This window comes from Seriola dumerili, unplaced genomic scaffold (genome assembly GCF_002260705.1).
Source record: "Seriola dumerili isolate Sdu_G_001 unplaced genomic scaffold, Sdu_1.0 BDQW01000242.1, whole genome shotgun sequence".
In the NCBI taxonomy this organism is placed as follows: domain Eukaryota; kingdom Metazoa; phylum Chordata; class Actinopteri; order Carangiformes; family Carangidae; genus Seriola; species Seriola dumerili.
In genome coordinates, this window is record NW_019174497.1 from 4282160 (window position 1) to 4302999 (window position 20840).

General features: G+C 42.3%; 1 protein-coding gene across 2 annotated transcripts in view; it reads right to left on the reverse strand.

Moving 5' to 3' along the window:
• Positions 1–1470: 1470 nt before the first annotated feature.
• LOC111229843 (peroxisome proliferator-activated receptor alpha-like) overlaps positions 1471–20840 on the reverse strand; it is a 30450-nt gene continuing 11080 nt past the window's right edge. For both annotated transcript variants that reach the window (XM_022756326.1, XM_022756327.1), the window contains exons 2-7: positions 18904–19152; positions 16117–16280; positions 13204–13342; positions 7589–7788; positions 4024–4477; positions 1471–3818 (exon numbers count right to left, since the gene is read on the reverse strand). In XM_022756326.1, the coding sequence (XP_022612047.1) occupies positions 3574–3818; positions 4024–4477; positions 7589–7788; positions 13204–13342; positions 16117–16280; positions 18904–19111 (1410 nt within the window). In that variant the 5' untranslated portion in view covers positions 19112–19152 and the 3' untranslated portion in view covers positions 1471–3573. The remainder of the gene's footprint in view (positions 3819–4023; positions 4478–7588; positions 7789–13203; positions 13343–16116; positions 16281–18903; positions 19153–20840) is intronic.

Sequence of the window (20840 nt, forward strand, 5' to 3'; positions counted from 1 at the left end):
AAGGCAGAGCACTAATAAACTTATTCCAGAGGGAATAAGAGAGACAGATAGAGCAAGGAGGAAGAACAGTACCTTTCTATGTCCTGAGCTAGTTCACCAAAGGAAGACTAGGTTTCCCTGATACGAGTTAAAAAGTCCCTTGTCAATTCAACACAAAACAGACATTCCTAAGGGAAAGCAGACATCACAAATTTACATGACTTCTCCTCCAGGGCCTGGCTCTAGGGTTTCAACCATTTTCTGTTCAGCTTTTTAAATGCCTTTCATTAAAGCAAATCCTTCGCTGTTACTGTCAAATGAAGCTTCAATAGCGCTTTTGAGCCTCTTTCTTACTGTAGTTTCCATAGGATATTTTCCTAAATCTGCTGTGACATCATTTCCTCTCTGCGTGGCCCTAGTGTGTCGCCAACAGCTAAATCTAGCTGAGGACACCAACAGTTTACAATTCTGAAAGTGTGTGTGTGCACAAGTCAAGTTTTTTTTATTTTTTTTATTTTTTATGAATCTCTCGTGTTGTATGGCATGGGCACACGCTAAGGCACAGATTGTTTGTGGCTAATCCCCCAAGCATACCAGGGAACACCCAAGTCCCCAGGAGTCTGCGAGGGGAAAAAAAACCCGAGCTGCGTTCAGTGAATTCTGCATGTGGGACTGACATTCTGTGAGAAGATAATAATATGTAAGAGGCAGCTTGAAGAGTTCGTAATCTACTCATGGCATAAGAAATGTTAGGTGAGTTAGTACAATATAGCAGCGAGTGAGGAGAGAAAAGTCAGACAGGAAGCGTGACAAAAACAGGATTATACAATAATATATACTGCATTTTCATTACTGCATCTTCTTTACTGTAATAGCATTATGAGTGCATTCACTGTGTCTATTTGACAAGAGGAGGTGTGTGAACAAAAAATAAAATAAAATAAAGGTTGGTTTGTTCAACTGATAATAATGATGAAATTCTGTGCATATGTTAATTACCCCACTCGTTTCTTTTTTAATGTGCAACCTGAGAAGAGAGTATAAAAAGAGGAGAGCAGTATTGTATGATCAGTGCTGAGTAGCTCAACCTTTCAAATGATAAGTGTAGTTTTCATTGTATTCAGAGATCATGGAGGTCAAGTTTTATGAGCTACCATGGCCCTGCACAGCCCTTGTATGCTTCATAAGAGCATGGTTTGTCAGATAAATGAAGTACAGGGGAAATGAAACCGAACGCATATTGTAGACATGATGGTTCTCTTTCTACAAAACAGCAAATGAACAAAAGGAATGTCCCCGATCGGATTCAGATCTACGGATATTCAGATGACCAGTTGCCTTATTAACCCTCTAATCTATTTACACTGCACTCTTCAATCGTGCCATTTCAAATAAACAATGATCTGATTTAGTCATACATATATACTTTAGTATAAAAATATGATCCAATACAATTAAAACACAATTATGTGGCATTTAAGCAAAAAAAAAAAAAAAAAATAGAACGTACAGTACATAACTACACTTGCTGTAGAATTTCAAACATTTAAAAGTTGTTTTTTTCACCAAACAGAGGAATACAAAAGTTGATCATCATAGTACCTTGTATACCTCAAGAGTTAAAAGTTGGGGCGGGGTAGTCGGTGCGATCATTTCAGCTATGTACAGTTCACTCTGTTTATACAATGGGATGTAATTATAAACACAAAGTCCATTTCTCATGAACTGACTTTCAGTCAGTTCATGATGATTTTAGATTTTGGTTGGATAAGCAGATGGGAGGGGTGGTTGGGAGGGAGGGAGGGGGGCATTCTCTCTCAGATCCACATATATATTACGCAAAGTATGAGACATGCATGTTTTCACCATCAGCATTCCTTTACTGTAGGTCTTCTGTGTCGCATGTTCATTTTTTCTTTCTTTTTATAAAAGGCAGTATGATTATAAAATACAGGAGTGGCATTTTCACATCATAACAGATAACGGACAAAAACATCTAAATGATGCCACATGGAAACGTATTTGGTCTTCATCCATCACTATATAATTATGTAATTGTGAAAAATGTCGTAAGTGCAGATGGCCACATGCTTGTGTTTGGTTTGACCGTTTGACCAACACAGAATCCTTTTCACTCAAAATGAGGGTTTCTGATGATGAAAAAACCTCCAATTGTCAAAGTCTTGGTTTAATCTGTGAGGCCGTAGCATTCTGATTTTCTCCTATGAAGAAAAAAAATGCTTGTGATTTGCCATCTCATAAAAAAATGTGTGCATAAGACCCCTGAATCTTAATCTACTGCATGTGTTAATGGGACCGAACACAGTCCGTGAAACACAACAGAAGGCAGAAGTACTGACAGGAGAGCGAGGAGAGAGACAGCATGACTAATTGCGAGAAAAAAAATAATGAGATGTAATTTTGAGGAACAGGGCCTCAGTGAGTGAGAAATTAAGAAACAGATGAATTCATTTCCAGCAAATCCACCCTAAGTCTGCCCGTATTAAGGTCGTAATGCGGTTTATCTTGGTCTTAGCCCTTGAATACCAGGACACAAAACAGGATGGAGTGCCAAACGTCTGTGCATGTGTTTTGCGAGAAAGGCATTCAACAGAGGTCCGATATAAAATAGTGTCTCATTAACATATCACAGGCGTGTCTGTGCTTGCGGTGCGTGTACACAGTGAATCTGCGTCTGCGGTCACTTCAGTCTGCAAAAACTTCAAATTTTGCTGATTTATACTGAAGTGTAAAAATACTACTGCCTGAATAGTTTGTGTACAAGCTGAGAAATAAGTGATGACCATCCATACCGAGTCTTGATGCTGTCTTGTTAGGAAGAGAGAAGATGTTGATCATTTCCAGTATCTTTACAAACAGAGTATGGCTTCGAAGGCTTACAGTACAAATAAATGATTACGTTCAGGAGCCTGGTGACGGTCGTGTCTCTGGGTATAAAAAGGTGAGGAAACATGCTGGAGGGCTGGTGCACGGACAACCACCCTTTCTTGGTAGCCAATTTGGCAGAAGCTGCCTTGCTTGAAAACTGTATCATTACTGTCTTAATGTTGCTGCTGCCACTGAAGTCATTTGGGTGCTGTTAACTGTGAAGGTATATGGCTCTTTGCTCTTTGACATCAGTATAAAAATGTACTCTCAAACGTACTGCTGGAGTGACGACTATGAAGTTCACTGTCTTTCTTCATGTTTGTTAAGGGTCAGGATGGGGATAAACACAGAGGTCAGACTTTAAATTAGTATTTAGTGTTTTTATCCGAGAGGTTTGGTCTGAGATTGCATACACTGGTGCCTAAGCAGGGGCTCAATCAGCTGTACATTGCAGCTTTGCATACATGACTTCTCTGCCTGGGAAGGTCCACACAATGGAGTGGAGAGCACTGTGTCAGAACAAGAGAATCACTAGCTTCTTGCTTGGGCCTCTTTTTCTGACCAAAGCTAACTCTTGCTGCATTGGGGGAAGGGGGGGGGTTAAGTGGTTCAACCCTAGCTTATGGAGGACTCTTCTTCTTCTTCTGTCCCTGAAAAAAGGAGATGGTTTGCAGAGTGCCTCTCCTGGTTATTCATCCACAATCCTCAGTACATGTCTCTGTAGATCTCCTGCAGGAGCGGGTGCAGCGACGTGTCCTCTGTCTTTTTGATCTCCTGCACCAGCTGTGCGTGCTCAGTGACTAGCTGCCGGAGGTCAGCCAGTTTCTGCAGCAGCTTGGGGAAGAGGAAAACGTCGTCTGGATGATTGGCCAGCAGATGGAGCTGTAGCACCTGCACAATGCTCTCCTGCATTCGCTCGATGTGCGCCACATTCACCAGGCCTGGTCGGTCTAATTGTAGTAGAGGAGAAATAAAGTTGAGTGAGACTCTTTGACTATAATTTCCTGATAGAATAAAATATTGAACAATTTCTACAATTTGTTTAATTTGATGAAATTGAGTAAAAGCTTTCAAAGAGCAAAAAGAAGATGTAATATTCCATGCAGCAAATTAAGAGTTTAACTATAAGCAATGTTATTTTTCCTGCACCCTCACCTCCACAGCAGATAATGGCAGCCACAAACAGAGCCAGGTCACTGTCGTCAAGCTCTAGCGCGTTAAACTTCATGGCAAACTGGAACTTTGGCTCCATCATATCACTGAATGGACGCCGCAGGCTCTTGAGGAATTCCCGGGTGATGAAGCCTGAGCCGTACGCTACAAGGAGCCCGTCCTTGTTCATACTGGAGGCGAGCATGGCGAAGAGAGCCTCGTACACTCCATATTTCAAAAGAGTCACCTGATCGTTGAGGTCCAGGCTCGAGAACCCGGGGACGGACTTTGCAAACTCTGTGAGCTCCGTGACGGTTTCCACCGATGTGCACTGGCAGCAGTGGAAAATCCGAACCTCTGCCTCCCTGTCCTTCAGCACTCCCGCAGAGCCGACCATCTTGGCCACCAGCGTCTGCTCTGCCAACTGGAGGGTCTCCATGTCGTGGATGACGAAAGGCTGTGGACAGTGGAGAAAGAGACACTCTCATAAGCCCTGTGTGTAAACTATGGATAAAAATGTGTTTCTAATTGAAAGGCAACACAGTCGGTACAGTGTGTACTGTGATTTTCGACTACATAAATAAACCTGACCTCACTTAACTACATAAATATGGAAAAAGCTGAAACAGCAATGAAAAACTCTAGTGACTGTGGTGTTTACACATAATCTTTACTGGAAGGAGAAGCTAAGCCCAGAGCCCTTATTGACACTTGAATATTTCCACAATGACATAATTACTCTCCTTGACCCTGCAGCTATAATTATAGATGTCACTCTTAACACTCAAAACAAAAGTTTCAGGTGTAAACAAATTCTCTAGAAATAAAGAACAAAGTTCATTTGAAACAATGCCACAGTTGACAAAGTACGCCTTCATAATAAAAAAAGTTGTGTCCAAAATCCTGATAATGTTATTGTAGAGACACAGGTATGTAAATGTAGGCAGCTCTGAATGGCAGTGATTGATTCTAGCTAATAGGCGCTTTAAGCTGTGTCACTGTTCCAGCATCTGATGAGCAGCTACACCTGCTGCTGCTCATCATATCACAGCTCTGACTCATGAACGCTGTGCTAATTGTGGTCAACAGCAGCAAGGGAAGGTATGAGGCTCGTGACGGCGAGCTGCCTGAATTCGTGGCGCTTCTCGGTCAACACAGCATTTGATTATCAGGTAACTTCTGCCAGATTGTTTACAGTACTTAATTCGATACATAATTTGATATCACAAACAAATGAATGTTACATTTTCTATTAGGATACAATATAAATATTGTTCGTGAAGTATAAATCTTAGTTTCAAAATGCTTTGAAGCAACGTTGCACCAAAACTACTGACACAGACTTCCTGCACATGCACACTGTGTACCTTGAGTAAATAAGTGGAGTTTTTCTAAAGGATACACTGTGCTTCTCTTTGGGCTAACAGCCCGAACTGATGCTATGTGATCCTGTGGAAGCAAAGAAGCCCCAATCATCATCCTGTTGTTACAATAACCTCAGAAAAGACCTTGGTACTTCAGTGAGTAGCGTGCTGAAAAGCTGATATGATTACTCTCCTTGGCCAAGGAGCGACACCCTTATAGATGCATAAACCAGTTCGTATGCCAAATATTTTTTTCTAGTAACATTAATAGTTTACACTGAAAGCAGAGCTAGCTGGAATGCTACACTGACAGTGCTACACGTTAGCTGATTATGTACTGCAACACATTTGTTAAAGCAAAGTCGATCCATTGAGCCTTGTCAGGGCTACAGCATTTTGAGAAGCAAGAGAATTACAAGTAGCAAAAAATGACAAGATCAGAGTCTGCAGCCATGCTAGCAACTCTGTGAGGCTTTACTGAGGCACAATGATGCTTTGAACTAAATGCAAATGTCACATGCTCACAGTCACAATGCTAAGATGCTGATTCTTAGAAGGTATAATGTTTACCATGTTCATTGGCTTTGTGTAGCATGCTAGCATTTGCTAATTAGCACTAAACACAAAGTACAGCCATTGCTAATGTGAATGTCCTTGGTTTGAAAAGGACATCACCGGAGGCTTTGCCTCTGGAGAACATTAATTTCTGTACAAAATATAATGGCAGTCTGATAGTGTTCTGGACCAAAGTGGTAGACCAACCAAATGGCCGACAGACCAACACTGCCAGTCGTAGAGCCACACCGTTAGCATGGCTAAAAACTATTTATAGCCTCCCTCAGTTATGATTTGAATAATCAATAATGATCATTAGTCACAGTCTTAGAGAGCAAAGCTATATCTTTTAAAAGACAATCTTTTATTTCCTAATACTCTATCAACAGTACACTGCAGCAGCAAGAGCTTGACATTTCTAACTGTGTTTTTATTTTTTATTTTTATAAAAGGGAAAAAAAACATCCTGTCAAGGCTGTACACTGTTCAGGTGAATCATACCACCGCAAAACCAGTTGAGTCAGACAATAAAATTAGCTGCACACAAATCAGTCCCAACACAATTATGCCTGAGTGTTTCTTTCAGACGTTGAGACTGATGAGTCAATCCTGATGGAAATTCCCTGTCTCAATTGCAGGAATTACCTGGATGCCTTAATAAAATGTTCACAGAAGATACACATTTTCTACAAGGACGATTAACCATTTGATAGTTTTCTATAACAACTCTCTATTTGCTACAGTCTCTAGAGCATTTTAAAACATAGGCTATATCTCCTAAATACATAAAAACAAATTTCAGAATCAAAGTTATGTAACATGTTAGAATTTGTACATCGAGCTCTGCAAATGATACATTATGATTTTCATGGGAAGTTCATTGTTGGGGCACCATGAATAAGCTTTAAAATCAAAGGTGGATCAAACAACATGGTGTATTTCCAACTGACTGCTTCCCAGTGCCTGCAGGACCCACATGCTCCCTCTGCCCCCTCTAAAAAGACACTTATCCATTTGGAAGCTTTGATCTCCAGAAGTGGGGAAGGTCTGTGTTTGAACATGGATGTGCACTTGGACTGACCTGTTGCTCTTGACCGATTTCACACCTACACACATCCATCCATGGAATTCACAACAACTCTGAGCTGTAGTCCCTGACCCTCCCCTTTGCTGACCCCGCCGCTCCGATGAAAACAAAGCGACAGAAGCGAGGCTGCGGGGGAATATTTTTGGTGGGATTGGGGACGGGTGATGAAAAAGAGCACAGGAATAGAGGGAAACAGAGGTGGCGGGGGATGTGATGGGCTCATACACTGGCTCTTTATATCGTTTCTGTGCAAACAGACGTTTCCTTGTCCAGCTTGTGTGCTGGCTTGCACTACTGATTGAGCAAGTTATTTCTGTCATTGCCTGGCTGCACGTAATCTCTGAGGTAGTGGCTGCCAGGTCATATTGAGACATGAGTTTGATTGCAAATTTTCGGTGTGCTCAGAATGACATTAAAAATAGCTCCAATGGGGAAGGAATAAATTAAAAGTTGCAAGACAACATGACTTTGACCTGTGAGGAAACTCTGGTAATGAGGAGAGCCATGCACACGCAATCCACACACACACACACACGCAACCCACTACTCTAAATCAACGTACAGGGGTGCTGGTCTTGCCAGTGAGAATGGTTCGAGCCTTGGCCTTGTTCATGTTGAAGTTCTTGAGGTAGGCCTCGTAAATCTGCCTGGCCAGCGTCTTCTGGTCGGCTATCTGAGGGTCTTCCACCTCCCTGTCCCCCGTCACCATCTCCGCCTTCAACTTTAGCTTCTCCGACTGGGGCATCCGACCAAAACGGATGGCTGTGGACAGCAGAAAGAAAGTCAGATTGAGATGATAGAATTTGTGCCAGTATGAATAAAGAGACAGATAAAAATCAATAATGGAAATTACTATAAATGCATTAAAAAACACTTAATATTACATGTATTATGTTTACTGTAAAAACCAAAAGGCCATGCAACAGGACATGGAGAAAACTACTGTGTAAGACCAAAGAGAGCACACAGAGAGCTTAAGAACAAACCCGGTTTTGGAAGATGTAAAATATCTTGAACTCCACAAAACCACAATTATCACTTATTCCAGATGCTGAAATCTGGAGGAATCATTTTCAAAATCTCTACAAAGACACCCCATGAAGTAAAACGACTCCAAGTCAACATATCAGCAAAGAAAAAGACATTAAATGTACCCAAAGCTATTAAATCCATCCAAACAAAGCTTGTGGAGCAGAGGCAATGAAATGTTCAAAAATAGCATCACTAGAAACACAAAAAGCAGTTCTTGGACTGTTTTCCTGACACCTGGTGCCAAAGCCCCCCCGCCCCCCCCGGAGACTATGGCTCTGAGGACAGTATCCTGTTGTAGTTTAAATAAAGTATATTTCCATGACAAGCATAATATCTTAATCTGTCATTTCTGGCATTGAGTCTGGCACTTCTTATGAATTGACCAAAGTGCAGCTACAGGCCTTAATTTTAAAGTCAGAGAAGTTAAAACCTCATTTTAATAACATGATTTAATTCCTTTGGTTTTTACATGAAGACGGCAGCAGAGATGTTGTGCAAAACAGAATATAGCCTGTGCTAGACACTCGCTCTAAATCCACAGAAAAAACAGTTTTCAATAGACTCCTCCTCTCCTAAAAGAGGCCAAGAGGTCAGGAAAACACTGACCAGCTCCCCACAGAAGTTTCTTCCAAAGACGCAAAAAGTGTCGCCCTAAAATAATCTCCAAGTGTCAGTGTCCCCCATGTAATAAAACCAGCACTTGAGATACTAATTATTAAATTAAATCTGGGCTCAAATATTTCATTGTGAACATCTGTTCATCAGCTGGAGCAACTGGGAATCAAATCAAATGACATTAAATACAAAGTACCCGGTCCACACATTTCCACTGGATGGGATAACATAAGAATTCAATCCCATCCTACCACAATGAAACACTACAGCACATAAGGAACAGTAACACTGATATCCATTGATCCATTTGCATACATTAATTAACATTAACGGATGCTGATTTGGATTGGATCCTGCTGAACTGGAACTTACCTCTCCTTTTAAACCTATTGATTCTCTTGCACAGTCAATAATAAAAGGGGGAAAATAATATTTTGAATCCTATTCTGGCACATTCAAAGACAGTGTGGCAGGTACTACATAAAAAAATGTGTGATTTCACATTATACTCAGAAATACGCATCTATATGGAACAATGTTTGTTTCTCCTTTGTGGAGGAACGTAGTAGATTTTATGGGTAGATGGTAAATGTATGAGTTGCCCAGATCACCAAGATTGTGTCTCCTTGGGGACAAACCAGTTGCTCCACAATTAGATATATTAGGATATTAAAAACTGGCCTAATCACCAGTGCACGGATGATTCTACGGTGTTGGAAGGAACCTTAAACACCTACACTAAATATGTGGAAGGTTCAAATGCTGGAAACTGCAGCGTGTGAAAAGATGTTCTGGTTCTGTAAAGAAACTTGTGGTCTGATAGATTACATTTGTTAGTCACTGTGTCCTAGTACCTATCACATTGCTATCATCACGTAACTATTGTTTTGTATATATCAATTTGTCATTGTCAGTTGCACTACCTGCCTATTTGTTTTTTGTTTTTCCCTTTTCCACTGTTGTGTTCTTATTGCTATCAAACGCAAATAAATTTTAATTATAAAAATAAAGAAAAAAAGAATTGATTAACATTTAAAAACAGGCACTGAGTTTTTTGACCCACCTAAATTCTCTATTTCGAAGGACCTGAGAAACTTTCCAAACTTTCATGTCACTAAAGCACAAATGAAAAAGGGCAGGGACACAGACTCTGTCTTTTTATGTAACATATCTATAGAAAATTGTGAATGAACACAATAGGTTACTAGCCATTACGAGGTGTGTTGGAAGTGGGCAGCGGTTGTGTGAAGTGTGTGTCAACACCATGCAAGAGTTGTTTTTCTACGAGAGGATGCTGGCATCTCTCAGACGGCCTGATCCCATTTGACTAATGAGATTAGAGGTGAACTGTTTTTAACCCCTCCTCACCACTCTAAAAATCTAAATAGGCACAAGCTGGTGCCATACACACACACACACACCACGCACACGCACACACACACACACACACACACACACACACACACACCATGCACACACACACACACACACACAGACACACACACACACACACACACCTCCCTCTAAGCAGCCAACATCCAGCTGCAGTGACTGCCTGCATTTACAAGACTATAAACACATAAAAGGAGATCTGAGTTCCCTGTTTTCCAACGAGCCACCCGCTGATGAAACAAATCCAGGCGTACTGAGCAGGACTGAGCAGGGATGAGATGCGTAGCTAGCAGACAGCATGAGGGCCCATTAGATTACTGCTCACAAAGTGGATGGATCCTCTGAAGCTGGTAAAGCTCCACAGCGGTCGCCTGGGCTGGAGCCAAGTCTAATTAAGATGAGAGGAAGTGAGTGATGCTAAGCTGAGCGTAAGTCCATTTCCTAAGAGCCGGTGTGAGGGGATGACTCTGCGACTCAAGTTGGGAGTCGGGGCCTGACGGTCTGTCATCGAGTTGAATCATCTGTTTGTGTCTGTGATTCCGGCCAATAAACCCGTCCTTCACTTCAGTCAGACTTATTATTGCTCTGGACCTGTTATTTTCTCACTAACTGCTAAAACACAAAATGATGTGTTTGTTTCAGTGCATCTTGTCAGTGCATGAGACGGATCATTAAGTTGCTGGATTCAAGAAATGTTCAATCACTAGTTTGTTGTGTGATAATAAAAGCACAATGCTGCTGTTGCAACAGCAAACATAAGGGGATGTTAGCATGTAGCATACTCCTGAAATGAAGTAAAGCACATGAGTAATCAAGTTTCACCCAAGGAAATTTTTGTGGAGTTAGACAAGCTTGAGAGGCCTCACCCTGCGTATACGCTTATAAATTTGAAAATTGAAGGGGGGGGGGGGGGGTTATTGTTACTGAATAATAAATAAATAAATAAAAGTACATTTTCTAACACTAAGCCAGAATATGTTATGCATTCATGTTATAATTCCCTCTTCTAAATTCGGTTTTGGACAGATTTTATGATAATCAAATAAAACAGAGCACCTGATTGTAACTAAATCTGAAACACAGCTCACTGCGCTTTATTGTAAACTACGTCATTTTAATGGTTAAAGTTCACATCGAGTTTCTATGTCGATTGATATCTCAACATTTGTTAATACATTTAAATAAAAATAAAAAAAGACACTCCTGAACCATTTCAGTAAGGATCATCCAGAATGATCAGATTCAACTGGAATCAATTGGCGGTCGATGAAAACTGAACGACAAACCCCCAAAATTAGCAGTTCTGTGGTCCTGCGGTATCTTAGACCACCAGACCTCAAAAGATCAGGTTGCACTCGCATCTCAGATCTCCTTCCTCCCCCTCTACGGTTACATTTAGGCCCATGAAACTCAATACACGTATACCATGAGAGGAAGTGCAGCGGACAGAAATACTGCTCCTGCTGAGCTTTAAGGCACTATCATTATCAAAATCTAGGCTGTGTCTTAAGGAAGCATCGGAAGGGCCCTTTAAGTCAATAATCCCGAGAGACAAAATAAAGACGCTCCTCTGCCCAGCCTCTGTATCCACAAGTTCTCTGCCACCAGTATGGAATAACTGCAAAGTCTGCACAGTCTATATGTAAACCCAACGAATACACTGACCTTCTTCTGGTAGAAACACACTGACAGGACAGCAAACACGAGCACCTGCACCCCTCCACCCCCCCCCCGACACACACATACACGCGCGTCATCTCCTAAATCTATTTCAGAGCATTTTTTTTTTCTTTTAGGACATTGACCTTGGCCAAGGGTCAGCATGCCATGTTGTATGTTTACACGGAGTAAACAACATTCACCAAAATCTCATACTTTGACCTCAATATTCCTTATTCCAAACAAAGATAAGCAGCACTGACGTTCAAATCTGTCGCAAGGCATTTAAGAGAGACAGTGTTTTGTTTTTGGGTGTTGACAGATGTTGAATGTGCCGACGTTTTCAGTAACACACAAGACTAACAGAGTCTAGAGTCTAAGTATCAGACTCTAAGCATGTGTTACTTTGAACAAATAGCCACAAAACAAACAAACAAGCAAAAAAAAATTGAAGTATTTGTTCAAGGAATTTAAAAGGGGTGAATTTTCACATTATTTTAGAGTGTTAATGGACATTTTTAAGCCGTAATGGTATCAAAACAAGATTGTAATTTCAAAAGGAAAAAACTTGATGTAATGACATGATTCTACTCTTGTACATGACCATTTTTTTTTAACTTTTTTCTTAAATATTATAATGTTATTCTCGATCTGAACACTGTCAGAGCGGAGGAGTAGAAATTATTGCTGTAGAAGACAATCCAGGGTTTCTGTCAGTGTCAAAATAAATAAAACAGTAAGGAAAGAATCAGTTATCAAAGGTCCTATTCCCATCATATGATTAATTAGTATTAATAATTATTATTTTTGACATCTTGGATTGTTTGTGACTCTTAAAATGCTCTTTCTTGGTTTTCAGGTGTATCCGCACAGTAAAGCAGACCGTCACCGCCCTCCATTGGTTTTTGCAGGTTGGAATTCACATAATCAGGAGGGTCTGTTCACCTGATTATGCGACTCACGTCTGCACCAAAAGGGTTGAGTGGGTTCAGCTGCTGCCTGATACGACTCTTGCGCTGGAAAGTCTGCAGACGCACACAGAAAGATCATGTGCTGCAACCGCATGAGTTACAGTTCTTGTCCGTTTCTGAAGAGGGAAGCTACGAATGGATTAATGTTGAAATAGTTCAATTCTGCAGAACATACACACACACACACACACACACACACACACACACACACACACACACACACACACAGCTGTATAGACGCCGGGAGTAGTCTTCAGTTAGTGACTTGCCTTAACATGCAACTTAACACCCAGCTGTGGTGTCAGGTTGCTTACTTGTGCTAATTATGTGCGTACGTGCCTGCTCAATCTTTCTTGGCTTGTGCACAACTGTGGTACTCTGTTAAGCGGTGTGTATATACAAGTAACAAGAACCACGACATCTCTGTGTGTATGTGTGTGTGTGTGTGCTGCTGAGTTTGAAGCACTGCCCTGCCCTGCCCTGACCTGCCCTGCCCTGTACGACTCACCGTTGTGGGACATGCCCACTGACAGGCACTTCTGGAAGCGGCAGTATTGGCACTTGTTGCGGTTCTTCTTTTGGATCTTGCAGCGGCGCTCGCACTTGTCGTACTCCAGCTTCAGACGGATGGTCCTCCGGAAAAAACCCTGGAGGAGTGAAGGGAAAAGGAAAAATGTGAAAACTGCTAATATGAAGCAAAGATTTTGGCAATTATTTTCATTTGTAAGAATGAGAACATACAGACCAGCTTAGTGAAACATTTCTAAAAAACAAAATACATAAGTTAATAAAACCTGAAATGTAACAGAGTCTAACAAATTCCCTTTTAATAAACTCTAAGCTGTTATGTAACCAGTTTCCAGATCCAGAAAAAAACTATTGACCAACTCTTTATTAAGAAAGACGCCATTAGAAGCAGCTATTTTTCCCCCTGTGGGTGGTGCATGACAATATCAGATGCACAGTTTCACCATCAGTCTCTCCTCGCTTACACAACCTTGACAAAAAAGAAACATTTAAATCTGGCGAGGAAGAGCTGGACTGAGTGGCATACTTGTGGCTGGCTGGAGGGTAGAAAATGGCCCGGGGAGTTGCTTAATAACATATTCATCTCAAACTGTCACCCAGTGTGCCAAAATACACACAGACCCACACGCAGTCTGAAACACACACACACGGTCATAAAATACAAGATTACACAGGGGTTACGCGGACATGCTACAACCATGTGAGCACATGTTAAGTAATTCAGACTGACTCTCACCCACTAACCCCCAACCTCACATGCACAGACACACACACACACACAGACACACACTTATACACGTATAAAGCAAGACTGACATGAAGCCAGGACAGAATTAGAGCCCCACGTGGACTTCATGCCGATTCTGCTTGTGTCCACCGTTGTGAAGGATGAGTGTACTGACATCACAGAGGTCAGCCTCCTCCTATTACTGTCCCATGACCAAATAACACGCAGATGATAAACTAGAAAAAAAAACAACTGTCCAGTGTAATAAGTCTGATTAGAGTTGAAACTGTACAATGGCAGTCGGAAAAGAATGTCCGGGGCACTCCGATTGTGGATGTGAAACTAAAAATCCTTTATTAATATATGGATACGACAACGCGTCTTGAATCACAGGGTCTTCATAAGGGCATGAGACTCGAAAGTGTGAGTCGAAATGCGTTAGCCATATATTAATAAAGGATTTTTAGTTTCACATTTACAATCGGAGTGCTCGATTCTGACGACCACTGGCATCATCCTGGAAGAAGCACCTGGTTTCACAGTTTTCTCCTTTACATTCTCCACAATACCTGTTTGACCCTGTGCATCACTCTCCCTGTTTTATCTTCATTACCAGTAACATGCAGATGAGACTAGTTCTAGTCCCGGTGAAGCAATTAACTGGGTTATTAAGTGTTAATACACATCACTTACCAATAACAAAGATTTTTCTGAACTTAAACTTTGATTGTGGCCAATTCAGTCATGAATATTCAATGCTCATTTCCCCCCCCTTTCTTTTCCATCAATCCCACTCACTCAGACAAATAGTACATGGAGATACATGGGGCTCATGTTTGAACATTGCACCTGCTAAATACGTCATGTGATATTTTTCAACTTCTGCAGGTTGACAACAACGACTACAAAGGACACAATGGTAGCGTTCTCAAAAGTTGGGCGAAAGACGGCTGAATGTCTGAAGCGTTTGAAATAGGAAAAGCCTTTTCCGATATAGATCTCTGCGGATCTGATCAAGAAATGCTGACTTCAGTTTATCCAGCTAATGTTGCAAGTAAGGTCTTCACCGTTACCCTTTGGCACTTCATAGGTCACATCTGACTGATGTGTTTCTAATGACTCCCTCCTAAAAGTTAAACAAATGTACCTTGACTTTTGTGATAACCTGTTGTTTTACAGCCCCGCGACTTCACCCTGCACAGGTCACAGAACACTGACTCTGCCCTGTGGACTGACCAAGGCTTTTGTTTAGTTGATATCATTCTGTGTTGACACATGAATGCTCAATATCTCTGAAAGTCGAAACAAAATCATTCTACTACTGCACTTCTACTGCAGTGAGCCGCAGCTCTGATGTGAATGTTTATGTAATAGCACTTTGACATGATGGAGTTTATGTATCACTTCCTGATATTCATACTCCCATTGCTGTTTTGGCCGCTACATTCAGCTGAACTAAGTGGATTTACAGTTGCGGAGGTGTAGGAAAGTCTCTCCCTTCAGTGGCCCACTTTTCCTTCAGTGACTTAAAAAAAAAATATATAAAAAAAAAACAGAATACTAACACACCAACATAGTCTCAAAAACACATGCACAAACACCTCAAGTGACACTATCTTTGTCCTTTACTGCCTCTTAAAAAACAGCCTTGGGTTGTTCTTCAACATGACTGGTAAACAATTAACTGAAAGATTATTGGGAGACCACATGTGAAGGACGAGCCTGGTATTTCTGATGCTTTTAGGAGTTATCATTAGTCACAAGACACATGGCCTCTGGATTTCTGGCCTGGCATGTCCTACTTTCTTAAGTGTTATACTTCAGAATGCGATTTATTGTCTTGAAACTAGTCAATGTTTAATCAGAACACTGTGATTCTTGGCTTGTCTGTGCCTGAGTGTGGGGGACTTTGGAAGGAAGTACCTGATGGATCTTGACAGAAGTAGCGGCAGAGGGCAGTAGTAAATAAAACACGTTGTAGGTTGAGAAAACAGGAGAGACCAGGTGCGGCAGAGGCGTGATAACTTGGTGACAGATTTAATCCTCACAGTAATGTCCTCCAACAACTACATGTTCTATTGCTCAGTCACCGATTCTTACGTTGCTCTAGTACTCGATTGACCGGATCGTATGTGTGTTTGTGTCTGTGTGTAATCTTCGTCTCACCTTGCAGCCCTCGCAGGCGTGGACTCCGTAGTGGTAGCCCGAGGCGCGGTCAGCACACACTCGACACTCAAGATTGAGCGATGAGGAGGAAGATGAGAACTCCTCCTGGCCGGCCGCCAGCCCGTAAACAACTGATGAGGGGCTGGATGCTGGCGTCAGGGCATCTACAAGAGACGAGCACATGGTTGGTTAAACCAGTCATTGCACTACCTCCCCCCTACACATCCTAAGTGATGGGCTGGTGATATTGTATATATTTTTTATTGACAACAAATCCCATGAGAAGACCAAAAACAGAAATGAATTGATCCAACTGACAAGTATTGTTGATGTAGCAAAAACCTGATACAGAGTAAGCTGTATCTACCATAGATTGACATGTCATTGTTGCTGCGGGACAACACATCAGTGAGCCACTGCAACTGCACTGGGTGATGCATTCCTACAGTCCCACAAACACAGCCTTGCAGCTATAAATACTCACTAGTAATACTCAAATTTGATACTGAAAATAGTCCCTAACACAAGCGCTATTCGCCCCCATTTGAGCTACATTTGCTATTTTACAAAACAGACATAAAATCCAATTTTTCTACAGTTGTGCACGAAGCTGATCCAGGAAAAAAATATTGCTCAAGAGAACCTTCACAGATGTTTTTTGTGAAAAGCCTCATTTGTATGTTCTGACTTTCACCAACTAGTTTGGCCTCTCTGATATTCACAGTGTTGCCACCCACATCTGCACATTCAATTAGAATGAGACAATGGCTCTTACTTACACACACACACACACACACACACACACACACACACAGTACAACGATATCTGATTTGAAAGTGGGCGCACACTCACAGAAGCTTCAGTGCATCTGCATTCATGTCAGTGTGTACTGTATAATTTCCATTGTTGCTGCAGTCCTAATCATCCTCATGACCGTGTATTTAGAGAAAGTGCACACTGCTAGAAGTGCGCTGTACAAAGCACTGATGTTCCTCACAGCCTTACAGAGGCATAGATCATAACTAACTGGACTCTGTAATTCCTGCAGACTGAAGGCATCAGCATCCTTTACTCGTCGGATTGTCAAACGGCGCCTGAAACCCCTCCCCTGACACATTTCCGATGTCAGAGCTGTGGAGGCTGCTCTTGATAATTTTGTTTTTCACACAGTGTCAGTGTCTGCCAGGTGTGCCAGAGGTGAGGCAGTATGCGGGATTTAAACTTCAGCTCTCTTTTTCCATTCTTCACATCAACTAATTACAACAGAATTTCAGAGCGCAACACAATAAAGCCTTTGACGAGAGACTGTCTAAAAGTGTGCACCGGTTATATGATTCATTGCACCTCACCCACCTCTATGACGGCAGCCTTTTCTGCCATGCCCTCTGGTGTGACCATTAAGAACATGGTTATTTTCACCACAATCAGTTAATAAATTGGGTCATTATTCAGAGATAACTGAAGGCCAATAAAAAGCTTCAGTCACGGCTGCCTTCATGAATGCGTCTCTATTGTGAAGTCTCATCTCCCTGCGGCAAAGACCTAGTAGAATTAAAGTACAGTTTGACCTCTTTGCCCCAACAAAAACAGTCTGTTCCATCACAGCGACTATTTATTCAAAGATATTAGCATGCAGCGTTGGGAGTAGTATTACTGATCATCCTCATGGAAGACAGGTCATGAGGTTCGCCATAGGTTGCCAACAGTTTTCTATTTTCACCTTGTGAAGGGGACACGGTCGATGGAACTTGCTTGGTGCACAAATAGCAAAGATGCAATGGTACTAAACGGTGGCACTAAGTCAAGCCACATGAGTTTGGTAAAGAGACGCCAGAACGCGGATAAGCAGCATTGGCAGTGGACCTGGAGCTGTGGCAAGTGCACATGTTTTGACTCAGTGCGGACAAGAAAAGCATGTCAGTGTTGCCTCTGCTCCCGTCTCTCACTGTTCGCACTTGTAAACACCTATAAATCCTAACCAGCCCTCTCACTGACTTTTCCATGACACCATCAAATGTTTCCGTGATGCCTTCTCCCAACGCTTCCCCTCTTTTTTTCACTCCTCCCTTTGTCCACCTCACTCACACCCTCTATTATTCCATTAAATGTCTATCTTTCTAGACTATTCACTACTTGTTCGCTTGTTGCATAATTTGGTAGTAGCATAAATTTCCCAGATGCCCATGTGACTTCTATTCAGGAGGAAACACAGCAGCAAAGTGGATGTTTCCTGAGAGGTGGTGAATGGTGGCTGAGGAATGTGTGAATTCCTCATTGGATATGGAGCGAGGAGAAGGACTGAGGGAGGACAGAGAGGTAAAACAAGGGTTTAGGGAAAATCAGAGGTAGATAAGGCTAGAGAGAAAAAGGAGAAATGAGGAGGAAGTACAGAAAGGAATGGGCAGGGAAATGCACCAAGACACTGAGTAAGTCAGAGACAGAGAAGGACAAATCAATCAAGATCAAGAGACTATCGCCCCAAAGGCACGAAAAAGTAGGTCACTCAGGCAACCTGAGTAAAAAGGGGCTGTCAAAGGATTGTTGCACAAGAGGTTAAATAAACCAGAGTGTGTGTCTGAACATTCAGTTGGCGCAAATTAAGGATTAAGTGGCTAAACTGAGGGACCCCTGCTCTGACAATGACCGGGCGATTACACTGAGCCACCGTGGATACTTTAAAACTGTGAAATGACGATGTAGGAGCAACCCCCCACCTTGTCATCTCACCATATTATTAATGACCTAAGAGAGGTATTTCCATTCAGTGACATTCAGACCCTTTTCACCTAGGACAGTGGAACCTTCGGAGCCATTGCTGGAGGACTGGTATTCAGGGACATCGAAAGAGCTGAGGGCATCGTTGTCGATGGACTGGGAGATGTCCTGGAGCTCCTCCATGCCGCCCATGAAGTCGTCATCGGCGCACAGGGGGCTGTCCAGCAACGTGTCCTCCAGGGGAGAAGGGGGATGGTAGTGGCTCTCCATGTCGACCATCGCGGTGGAGGAGCAGGCTGCCGGCACTCTCACTCATCAGACTAGAGGCAGAGGACAGCGGGAGGGTGGAGGGAGACAAAAAAAACAGAGGTCAAAGAGGTGATATAGAAACTCAGGCGGGCAGACAGAGGGAGACAAGATAATAATCCATTTCTAAGGTCACCTCTGTCAAATTCTAGAGTTGACATCCATACCAGCAGCTCCGTGAGGCTGTATACAGCAGTGCTTGGTGCTGAATGCTAATGTCAGCTCGCTAACATGACAATGTTTAGCAGGTATAATGCTCATGTTTACCATTTCAGTTTAGCATGTTAGCATGCTAACATTTTCTATTAGGCAATAGAAAAAAAACTACATGTCAGTAGGCTCAAACTTATTATGTCGTAACCAAAGTTTGTGGTAAATCAAAACTCTGAACTTATAATAGCACTAAATGTAAAGTCAGCAAAAGTGTTGTGCAATAAATCCTGAGGGTGGACATGAAAGTCTGTACAAAAATGTCATGATAATTTATCTCATAGTTGTTGAGATATTTCACTCAAAACCACAGATGTCAGCTTATGATGGTACGACAGGACAAGTAATGGAATCTACACAGACCATTAATATCTGTACCACATTTTTTGCCAATCCATCAAGTAGATGTCGAGATATTTCACTAGATAAGTGATCATTTTGTTGGTAGCACTGGAAGAAAAGCTAGGGGATCACCAAAGTCGTTAAGAGCGCCCTTCTGGGCACCATGAATGTCTGTTCAAAAATGTTTTGGTAGTTCATTCAATAGTTGTTGAAATATTTCAGTTTGGACCAAAGTGGTAGACCGTCCACAAAGCCACGCTGCTAGCATGGTGCAAAACTGATAACATCATTATCAACATCAACGCCGTAGAGTAATACTGCCTTATCTGTCAGTGCGCATGATTAAACACAACACTGGCTCATACATTTAGGCCCTAATGAGTGGTGCTGATGCAACATGTGGCCATCCACACAAACAGGTGAGGCACGCTGCTCTAGTGGGTCAGCAGCAGGCGACTAAGGAATGAAGGACATGGAGTATCTTATGACACAACACACTCCACTCCTCTGAGCTATTCACTCCAAATACAGTAACCTTATCCTCACAGGCCTCATAGTGCTGCAGAAAGGGAAAGACAGAGGACAGAGAGAAAGAGAGCGAGGCACAGAGACATGTGGAGGAATGAATGTAGGTCAATGGGCTGGCTTAGGCTCTGCTGTGATAGGAAGGCTGGGTCGAGGTTTGGCTAGAGGAGACATGACAGACTTGGCTTGTACAGTAGATGGGTGAGATTTTGCTGAATTGCACATGGGGTGGGGGTGGGGGTGGAGGAGCTACGAGCTACACATGAAAGTGCACTAAGGAGTGAGTTTGCCTTTACGGCTTAGCTTAAGACTGGTCAAAGAGAACAGACCTTATATCACATATTCAAACTTCATATATCCGCATGTAAAGTGGGTCAATCTTCGGTAAGCTCTTTCCATCAGGCCCCACTAAGAACATCAAAGGGGGTGGGGTGGGGTGGGGGTGTGTGTGTGTGTGGGGAGGGGGGGGGGGGGGGGGGGGGGGGGGGGGGGGGCTATACGGCTAGAAGATAGCAGCTGTTGGTTGTTCTCACCCTTTACACGTCTTTAGTTTAACCTTAACTTGCCCTGCACTGTGTAAGGTACAGTAGACTATTTTAGAAGACAGGCTGACTGCATGCTCAAC